General features: G+C 45.1%; 1 protein-coding gene across 1 annotated transcript in view; it reads left to right on the top strand.

The window, feature by feature from the left end:
- The window catches only part of csmd2 (CUB and Sushi multiple domains 2), a gene marked incomplete at both ends in the record, with an annotated part of 282,856 nt that overhangs the window by 55,792 nt on the left and 215,508 nt on the right, over positions 1-11,556 (top strand). Inside the window, one exon of the mRNA XM_080019861.1 lies at positions 535-742. Within this exon, the coding sequence (XP_079875987.1) occupies positions 535-742 (208 nt within the window). The remainder of the gene's footprint in view (positions 1-534; positions 743-11,556) is intronic.

The following is an 11,556-nucleotide window of genomic DNA, read 5'->3' as shown; positions in this document are numbered from 1 at the left end:
CCTGCTAGGAAACACCACACGGCACTTTCACACTCCATCTCTCTGTCCTTACTCTGTTTCTTGCTGTCTCTCTCTGGCCCTGTAGCAAAAAATGGCAGACGGTGAGACAACATTCCATAAATCATTTTGTCTATTCTTTATTGTGCCCATATATATGTATATATATAAACAGAGATTGTGGAAGTTTTGCCTGACTACATTTTCCACAACGAAAGTGACGCACGGAAGCGTGAGTCGCTGCTGGATGATATTCGTGAGCCATCAGTGTCATCGCTAATCATTCTGTCTTGTAAACGCCGGGGGGCTGTTAATGGGACTTGATGATTATTTGATAATTAGGACGTTTAATTTGTACCTCCCTCTGATCAGTTTGTACTCTCTCTTTTTTTTTTTTTAGTCTGTTTTACGGTCTTTACGGCTTTGCTTGACGGTATCTCTACGTCTGTGTCTGTCTATCCGATTGTGAATCCGTTTACCTCTGAAATGCCACTGTGGTAACTGACTCAACCTTTTCTCCCACCTACCTTCCCTCAGCCGACGACGGCTGTGGTGGGACGCTGCGCGGCCAGAGCGGGGTGATCATCAGCCCCAACTACCCCAGCGAATACAACAACAACGCTGACTGCACATGGACGGTGCTGGCCGAGCCGGGCGACACCATCGCCCTGGTCTTCTCCGACTTCCAGCTGGAGGACGACTACGACCTGCTGGAGGTCAGCGGGACCGACGGCTCCTCTCAGTGGTGAGTGCTGCGATTTTGCATTGAAAAATTCGGGGACCAGGGTGTGTGTGTGCACGTGTGGTGATGGTTATTCAAGTGGAGGCTGCTTTGCCAAAGGACCTTCCATGGCCCGTTCATCTTGGGGGTTGTTAGGGGTGGAGGTGCAGGTTCATGGTCCAGGGACCTTTGAGGTTGGTTCTCGGGAAGAACAGACTTTGGCTGGGTTTTCCTTCATCATAGCGCCAATTGCATTTGTCAATGATAAAGCTAGGATATTGAGGATTGTCCAATTCCCTTTTTTCTCTTTTTCTTTTTTATTTAACTGTCAGCTGTCAGCATGCTGGGCATACAACACAAAGTATTAACATGCCATTGCATCTAGGACAGGGTTAGTCTGCATGTGGAGTTCAGCTTCTCAACCTGTAAGAGATAGGCGGAGCACAACCAGATCACCGCAGGGGTGCAGTAGGATGGGCATCGGCCACGTGGACCCCGCCCTGGACCTGATCGTGCTCACACCCGCACACACACACACACACACACACACACACACACACACACACACACACACACACACACACACACACACACACACACACACACACTGATGAAGTTGTAGGGCATCCTGGCATCAGTGTTAGTCTCTCACCATCTGTGGCAGCTCCTCCTCTCTCTGACAGCTCTCTCAGCTCAGGAAGTAATTAGTGGGCTTGATTACCACTGCCAGCCTGCCCATAGCACCACTACGTGTATACACACACACACACACACACACACACACACACACACACAAAATACTCTAAATATACACATGAGCACTTTAACATCTAGGCACTCAGATGCATATAAGTTTTTACAAGGATGCCCATGCATCAACATATATCGGTCAAATATGTTGGACACCATCATTGTGCCTCTGTCTGCCACTCCTTCCATCCCCACAACACTCCGGCACTACAGATATGGGAATAATTGGCAGCACAAGTACTAGACTGGTACACAAGTGAGTGGACTCACACACACACACACACACACACACACACACACACACACACACACACACACACACACACACACAAACACACAATAAGATGACTCAGTTGAACACACACAAAGGCTGAGATCGGCCTATAGGGCTTAACCTGCCTCGGCACATTTTGTGGAGTCATCAGGCTCGTCGTCCCAAATTCTTTGATCAGTTCTCAGGTCACCCCTGACAGCTGCCCGAGGGGGTCACCAGTTGCTCCTATTCAGGAGCAGTGGAAAGAATTTTTTTTTGAGAGAAGGAAGTGAGGGAGAGAGAGGGCAGTGCGGAGAAGGGAGTGTTGGCGGGTGATCTGCGAGGTGTGTCACAGTTGATCGCGCACATGCTGTCATTCCACTCTATCCTGTCCTGTTCTTGCTGGCTGACATTGTGACAGAAAACAAGTCATTTTTGTTTTCATAGGGATATTGCAGTCACATGACTCATATTGTACACCATACACAACAACACCATATTGGCGGTCAAAGATAATGGTGGCCGACAAAAGAAAAGACCAAGATGCACTTGCCACTGCCCCTTAACATCCACAGATATCAACAGATACGTCCCGAAGCTTCTCAATGTGGACATTACAAATGCTACAAGGCATAATTGTCAAAATGAATGCTGGGATATTTAGGTTGATCCAATTCACGAAGTCCATGGAGCAATATGAGAGGTCAGATCTCGATCAAAGGCCAAAGGCCACCATCAGCTAGTAATAGCTACCTGCTAATCATGTGTATTGGCAAACCCAAGATCATTAAAAGATGCAACCTGTAGTTTCATCTGTTTCATTATTACAGGACCTTACAAGGCATTGAGGTAGATATGTAGCTGTGATATCAATTTTACACCAAGTACACCAATGGACTCGTAACTCAATACAAACAGCGGCTAGCTTGACCAATGGATTCGCAAACGCTTGCTTTCCATAACTGATCCAGTTATGATGTATATGGATAATTTCATGGTTTAACCTGAGGAAACACACTATATGAAAATCAGTTTACCTAATAGTTGATGAAATAGTGACACACAAATGTGAACAAGACTAAGAAAAATGTCACTTCATAGGCTGGTGGTGACTGTTAGACTAATGACGGCCAGTGGAAATTTGACCAACAATATGGCAGCCAATATGTGGTTGGTGATGCATCGACAACAAGTCTAGTGTTGAGCTAAGATATGCTTGATCAAGGTTTGAAAGCACTGCTGCTCTGTAACATAAGCAGCGCCCTTTCGGTCTCCGGCTCGAAGCAACCTGAGATGATCACTTAAACCATACGCCTGTCAGGGGGTTTTGAAACCCCAAGCAGATTCAGTTCCTACCTGGATGATGAGAAAGAGTAAGTGGAGAGAGATGAAGGGGTGCTGTAGGAAGGGTGAGATGAGTGCCATCAATGCTGGAGCAGAATTGGGTTGTGATTTGAAGGGAGGACAAGATGTGTTGGTTTTGCGCTGGGGGTTAAGGCCTCTCCAACCAGCAGTTGTATCGTAGCCCAAAATCCCTGCTCTTCTCACTTTAGATTTTAGTGATTCAGTGATCACCTTCTGTTGTTATTTCTGTGGACAAATGAATTTTACGACTTTTGAAGGCCTGGAAAAAAAAAAAAAAAAAAACCCTTCTGTGTGCTTTTTCTGAGTTGTGTGTGTGTGTGTCTCTGTACCTAATCAGTGCTGACACAACACAGTGTCACCGCGGTTGTTTTAATTTAAACCCTGCAATGTTGCCCCCCTGGGGCTCCAGGGATATTGATTGACGCATGACGGACAGGTGAGCCGGTCCGCCAGGGAAAGAGGGGCCACGGCTCAGGGTCAACATTCCCTTCCATTTATCGATTTACACACGATCAAGGAAAAGCGGGTCAAGTTTGTGTGATCCCAGCTCCTCGATGTGTACTTATCTGTGTGTGTGTGTGTGTGTGTGTGTGTGTGTGTGTGTGTGTGTGTGTGTGTGTGTGTGTGTGTGTGTGTGTGCGTGTGTGTGTGTGTGTGTGTGTGAAGTCGAAAGACAAAGTTCCAGATAGAGAGAGAGAGATAGAAAGAGCGAGTGAGAGCCCTCGTCCGCCGGCGCCGCTGCGTTAGCATTCCCGTAAAGGCTTCCGCCGCAGACAGCCTTAACGACTCGAGTCTACACGGGCGCATGTGGGTGAAATATGGCAGGAGTGATCTCCACCTTCCCCTCGGGGATGCGTTGTCGGCCTGGGGGGATTGCATTATTCCGAGATTGCGCTGTTTGCATCCACATCGATTTCTCTTTCCCCATCACTGTCAACTATTCAGAGTGCAATTTAAATAACGCCCGACGCTCTAAATACCGCCGTTTGCCACTAAGTGGGACTCGGCTATTTGACTTGTCATTTTCATTGGCACGCACGATATAATGCCTTTCCATCGGCACAGAGTGTTCCCTCGAGATGTTCCTGAGCGTGTCCTGCCGCACCTTGATCGCTTTCCCGTAAGTGCAAAGAGCTCCAAGGTTTTTAGGTTTCAAGCATTACCGCCTAAGTTCTGCAACATGTCAATAAATTTGTCATTAGACTCCTAGTTCAGCATCAAACTTCTTCCTTCAGTTTCAGTGAGTTCTGACAAACTCTTCCCGATCCCCACGAGAGGGTGTTTCTCGTGTGTGTTTTTGCCAAACATCCACTGCCGACGCAGACAGGTTTCTAGGGTAAACGCACCTTATTTCCTCCCATTTGGAGATCTGAGGGACGGTTGAGTTGCCGTCTCTATAGGTAGCCCCCTTATACTCTCAGCTCTGCCTTTAAAACCAACATACCCTTGTGGGCCTGGGGCAACATGTTAGGGGAGGGCGTGGAATATTTCTGCAGCGTTCATATCTGTCTGCTTGTCTGTCCCAGGGGAGTTAGAAGCAAGTAAAGAAAAGATAAAAAAACATGTGGGAGAGAAAGGAAGATCTGGAGGGGCACCAACAGAGCCGAGAAGAAAAAGTGGGTTGAAGAAGCCTGGAGAAGCAGAACTGAAGAACAGAGCGGTGGATAGGTATTGATCGGCAACTGAGGTCGACCCAACAGAGGGATGCAGGTCTAAAGAACGGCTTTTAAGATTGGAAGGATTTTTTTGGGGGTTTTGTCAATGGGGAGTTGCATGCGAGGCGAGTTTGTTTCATTTCTGGGGAGATAAACGTCTGCTATCGTTTGTCTCTTTGCATTCAAAGGGAATGGTTAAGCTCTCAATTCATTTGATACACATAACCTTGTACTTTAGGAACTCGCGGGATACGGGGCTGGGACTTCCTGGAGCTCAAATTCAGAATTCAGCCTTTGACAATCCTAACACTAGATTGTTACTCACACCTTTGTCTTTGCATTTGTATTCATTTGTTTTGGACAGTTTGTCTGTATGTGGTTTGTGTGCGCTTGCACTTGTTGCGTGTCACCTGCTATTCGCCAAGGGGGTAACAGGGTGTAGTTGTCACATATAATATCTCCCAGCAAGTGACTGACAGAAACATCCTTTATGTCTGAATATTGGCTGATAGTCACGTGCCTCTCTCTCAAGCACTTTCTGCAGTAAAATGCTTACAGTGTGATGGTGCATGCGAGTGAGCGATTGCGCCGCATATTTGCGGACCATTGTTTGCCAGAACAAGGACGTGTAATTGCTCACTTGAGCTTAGCAGACCCTTCTGCTTTGAAAACACCATTCATAACACTGTACAGGTACTCCTCACTTAACGACCGATTTCCGTTCCTACAACTAGGTCATTAAGCAAATTGGTCGATAAGCGAGCCCCCCTTACAGTTATTTCAGTCTTGGAGATTGCCAACGCTAGTCTAGTGAATACTGACCGACTACAGGAACGAGACTGAGACTAAGAAAGGGTGATGCGCAATGAGATGCTTGAGGCTGAGACGCCGCACTGCGTATACTACGCCGCGGCATTGTATGCAGCCTACAATACCGATTGGTCGGACAGCTGGTCGTAGGTCCGAACAGTCGTTAAACAGGTAGGTCGTTAAGTGAGGAGTACCTGTATATGTTTCGGTTCTCACACTGACAGGGTTATTTTGAGAATCCACATAAACAAGGATTTGCGACCGGGGACTCGCATATTTACATAGATTCCATGGGCTTTTGTGCATATTGTGCAACGGCTGAGTGGGCGCAGCTCAATCTGCGCCTTGAATACAATTTTCTTATCCCTCCCTTGTGCCGCGGCCCCCCGATTTTGCAAAACACAGTCTTGTGGAGCATAAAGAAACATTTTGCCGTGAAGCTTTGTCGGTAAATCAACCCCAGCATCGCGAGTCCAGTCACGTCGGGGGACCGTCTGATGGTGGCGCTTCTCTCCCTCTCCCTCTCTGTCTTTGTCTGACTTGCTTTATCCCCCTTACTGTTATGTGGATGTCAGAACAGCATCTAAGCGGCTGGATGGATCGGGCTGATTGTCTACATGGAGTCAGGAGTCGTTTACTGTAAGGAGCAACTGTAATTAAAAAATCATCTTACTCAAGCAAATCAAGTACAATGAAGAGTGCATGTTGGATACAGTATAATCCTTCCCCAGATTTCCAGAGGTTTGATGCTAGGTTGTAGGGATGGTTCTCTCTGTGTCTGGGACGATGTACATACATCTACAAGGTCTACGGCTACACTGATCCATATCTAATGATATGGAAAAAGATCATGCAGGGGAGAAAATAGATTGAAAAAGAGTCATGACAAGTCTGCTCTATGTGTGCACCCTTTAACTCAAGCCCACAGATGGTTAACAAGAAATCCCACCATAAAAAAAAAAGTTCTGGACAGAGGATGGTTTGACGTTGGAGGGATTGTCAAACAAGGGAACAGTCGAAGAGGTTGTCGTTTTTATGGGATTGAGAGGTCAGTGGCGAAGGAGTCACTGAGGGTCCTGGGGAGAAAGGTCTTCAGTCAAGACATACAAAATGCCCTAATTGATTCAGGGTCTCTGAAGGGGTGTAGAAGAGGTAAGGTTGGGTATCATCTAATGTTTTGAGACATTTTCTGCTGGACAGATGCATATAATGGGTAACCAGAAAAATTTGGTTTCACAAAAAGTCGGTTTCACAAAGAGAACCACTGGAAGCAGTTCATGCTCCCAAATGCTCTGGAATCTGGAGCATAGATACAAAAATGACCATATAAACGCATTTATGGCCACCACCTCTTATTCTTACCTGTCCTACCTGTTGTTTTTTCCTGTCCATCCCTCACTTATTTTTCATTTTGTATTGTCATTGCTTCCATTTCTTTGGCAGTGTCAGTGTCATGCTTCTCAAATAGTTTGGTGGTGTCAATCCTGCTCTCGACCGGTGGATCAATAGTTGCTATTGCCAGTCTGTCCGTCGTGGGCCACCTCGAAGATTGTTGCAGTGGTCAGGATTTATTAACAGCTGCTCTTGGTTGAGGACTCAATCTGTAACGTACCATCGATCAAAACTGCTACGCCAATGAACTTTTGTGCCACCCGCTGAGAAACGCTCCAACGGAACATTATCTCCAACACCTGGCACCGCGTTGCAGATTGGTTTACCCGGCACCGCACGTGTTGTTACTCTGTCACATCGCTCAGACTAAACGATACAGTCACAGTGGCTCCGGGGGGGGGCCGCAAGAGAGCAAGGTTAGTGAAAGGGGGAATAAGCCTTTCTTCTACACCGGTTTTACACTTTCTACTTAATACAAGCTCTGTTTCTGGCACAACTACTACGAATGACCAAGCCTGTGGTATATATTCCCATATTATGGGAATATATACCATATATTTCCATATTATATGCTGTTATTGATTTTAATTGTCTATCAGGAGAGGAGATGGTGAAAGTGGGATTCAGGCCAGAGGAACTAAAGTACGTCAACAGTAGAATAGATTGCAGTCCTTATGAGATGGAGGGTTCAGTGGCGGAGGAGTTACTGTGGATGCTGGAGAGTAGGGTCTTCAGTCAAGACATAAAACATCCCCTTTTAATTCAGAGTCTCTGAAGGGGTGTAGAAGAGGTAAAGTTGGATGTCGTCTGCATTACGATGATAGGACAAGCCATGAGCCAACTACTGAACACTATGAGCCAACTACTCAACACTTTAAATCAGCTCCCACAAGTGCCTAGCAAGCCTGGGAGACAATCTGTAAGTGTTAGCATGTCTAGCCATGAGTTAGCTCACCCCAGCGAGACCACCAATGGTGCTTAAGGTTGGAGCCACCAGGATTGACTGTATCCTGAGTGGTCCAACTCGATTCCTTCTCGCTGTGTTTGTGCAGCAATACGCCATTGTGAATCCAATCAGTTGGGTTTGATAGCTCTGCACGCGCTAATGGACAGTGATTACTTCAATGAAGCGTCTTTCCAGGCATATGTGTGTCCAAATTTCTTTAAACCAGATAATTTAAGGTCAACGCTGTCCATTCCAACACTCCAGCCACCATGTTTTGTTTGTTCTTGGGTTTCACCATCAACCCTACCCCCTCCCCTGCCCACCTCGCACTCTATCATCCTTTCCTCTATTTGATAATGAGAGCTTTAACAACCTCTAACAATGCTCGCGGGGGAATGGCGGACCGGGGAACAGGTCTGAGGGATCAGCATCCACGTCCACTTTAATCAATACCGCTGTAGATCTCGCTCCCTCCATCTCTCCTTTGTGTCTTTTATCATCCCTCAGCTCTGCAGAAACAGGGGGATATTTACATGCTTTCTGGCATCTTCTGCCACCGCTTCATCTCTAAAACTGTCTTTGATCCTTTTGATTCACTTCCTGGGTCAACCACTGCGAAGGGAAATGGGGTCATCACTACTTCAAAGAGGGTGTTTTTTGTGTTTTTGGGGATAAGGGTAGATCAAACACAGTACGGCGGCCATTTTGAAATTGACGCCCATCAATCTTCTCTTGTCGACAAAGCGGTTTTCCTCTCGGTTTTTTTCCCCCTTTCTTCCCTGACAGTGTTTCCTTAACCTTGACCTCCCCACTGCTATCTTTCGAGTGTGATCGGGGGCGACATGTTAAGAATCACGGGACCGTGTGAGGCGTCACGCCAGTCAATTAATCAGTCACTGTAATAAGTCATGAGGGAGAGTGGCAAGAGAGAGTGTGTGTGGGAGTGAGGGAGGAAGAGAGGGGTTAAGGTAGAGGCTGAGCGGGAGAGAAAAATTCATGGGCGAAATTATCAGTCTTAAATAAATATAGAATGTAAGTAATTGTTGTAAATATAACCGTAAATATCTATCTATCTATCTATCTATCTATCTATCTATCTATCTATCTATCTATCTATCTATCTATCTATCTATCTATTTTAGCATCAGTCATATGGGCATGAGTCATATGAATATAGATACTATCAATCCAGGGTGTTCCAGACACTTTCGATTTTTTTAACCTTTTAAATTTACAAGAAACATGGTAAAAAAAATGGTATGTGTGTGTTTTAGACCAAGAATGAAAGGTGCAGTAGATGTGTATGTGCATTGGGCCATAGTAGCATATACATTAAATTAGTACTCTCTAGAGCCATACCCATTCACTGTGTTTAGTTTTTATGTCGACAGACTGTATAATTCAAGACATTTTGTCATTGTGCGTGTATCGGAAGAGTATATTAATGTGTGTGACTGCCTGTGTGTTTCTGAGCCTTTTATGTTCTTTTGCAGCTTTATGTGTGTTAGTGTGATTTGTGTTAGTGCAGCAGGGACCTGTAAAGCCCACCTCACCATTCATCAGGCAGAAGCTGTCTTACTCCGTACGAGGTAACACCCTGAGGCCAAGCTGAATATATTTACACGCACACCTTTATGAACTCTGCCAAACGTGCCCTGACCAGCAATTACAGGCTTGTGCCTTAATAAAAAAAAAAAAAAGTCAACTTCGATCAACCGCCTCAGTGAAGGCAAGGCGGGGATGAATCAAAAAATCGGATAAATAACTATAATAACCTCTCCCTGTCAATATTAGGTTATGGGGTAAAGTGACTGGACTGGACTCGATTCAAAACTCATGCACAGTGGGTTTGAAAGCCACGTGTAGGTGCTACTGGAGTTATGGGATTGATTATAGTCGGTGCAGTGCGTTTGTGTGGGTGTTTGGGGGGCATGGATTGCTGGGTATTTTTGGAAAATGACAGTGAGAAAGATGTCAGTTTGTTATTGATCCAGTCCCTGAGAATTTTTTTTTCAATCCCGCTTTTACTTTGAGACAGAAGCCAGAAGACAAGACTGCAACACACACACATTGGAACCGGGGAGAGCTATTGGAGGTCCTTATAATTAACAGTAAATACATGCTTATCACCTCACATATACAGGCAGGAGGATATAGTTTATTCCCAAGTAAAACACAACACAAGATGGTGGTTCACTTTGTTCAAATGGTGTCTTTAATGGGGAGATTCCATATAAATGTGAGGGAAATGTGCTCCAACTCCAAGGCAAAGTTTTCCTATTTTTTATAGGAATTACACTATTATAGCACAATTAGAAAGAAAGACACAAACAAATATAGTGGGAAATAAAGAATGAAAGAAAGAAAAAACTTGGTATAGAATTGTGGTTGTATATGGGATATGTGAATGATCTGCCCCCTTTTTTTTTTAGAGAGAAGTCTAAAATATCATAAATTTAAGTATTAATCATTTATATTGAGGGTTTTTTCCAACTCGGCACTGCCTGCCAACCTTTTCTTAATATATTTATATATTTATTTATTTTTAATTAGATGGGGCTGATAAGAAAACAGGGATGGGGAGAAGATAAAAAAAATAATTAAAATAGGGATTAGTCTGGTCTGGGGGCTCAGACTCTGCAGACGGAATTAACGGCCAGGGTTGTCAGCTCTATCAGCCGCGGATCGTTGTTGTTGTTAATAATAACACGGCGTTATTAGCATACCGACCCAACCGTGCTGTAATACCAGAGGATTAGCGCAGGGGCGGTGGTCAGTGAACCGGAGGGGGCGAAACGGTAAGATTTAGCTTAGCTAGCAGCTAATTAGCTCGCTTGTTTGTCGGGGTTGATCAGATCAGGATGAGGCCGCTACCGCTTACTTATGAAAAGAACCTAGATCATCCCTTGATCTGGGATGATCTAGGTTCTCAATGTTATCTCCAAATGCTTTACAATTTGAGAATGTTCAAAACATACACTTCACTAAAGATTTGGCCTGCAATTTATAGGTGGGGCCCATAGGGGGCTGTGGAGCCCAGATAGTGAACCCCCTTGAATTTAGTCTGTCTAACATGAAATCTTTCATAATTAAACATTTTTAATTTGATTGTGGTTAGAAACATTGTAGTCAGAGTTATTGCACTTTGAAAACTGCGTTGTGTTACTTGGACGGTTCCTAACACACTATGAAGCAGCAGCCATCAGTACTGCCGCTATGTCTCACTTGAGCATTACGGAGGTAAATGAGGACATCTGTTGAATATCTCTAGTAATTGAGAGTTTTCAAGAAGACAACATAAATGGGAGCAACACAGTAGATGCTTTGAAAAAACAGTCGAGCCTCTGGAGGTAGAGTTGCAGCTGCTTACAGTGTAATCTACACATAGAAAGTGAAAGTGAAACTGGTCCGTTTGGGTCAAACTCCGGAAATGGCATCAACAGTAAAAAAATGAGTACAGTAGCTGTTGTGTCGCATCAACTTTGACAGCCCTGACTTTTACATTTTTTGATCAGTTGGAAAGAAAGCCTCTTGTCTTCCCCGCCGCAGCCGCCGTGGGACAAGCCCTCTTCCACGCTGCTCCTGTCAAGCGAATTACCGTCACTGTCCTGCCCTAGGACGCTTTGTATGTGTGTATGTGGATGTGGAGAGCCTAGGCAGAGGACGA

Source organism: Zeus faber (assembly GCF_960531495.2).
Source record: "Zeus faber genome assembly, chromosome: 1".
Classification (NCBI taxonomy): Eukaryota; Metazoa; Chordata; class Actinopteri; order Zeiformes; family Zeidae; genus Zeus; species Zeus faber.
This window is presented reverse-complemented; position numbering and strand designations above follow the sequence as displayed.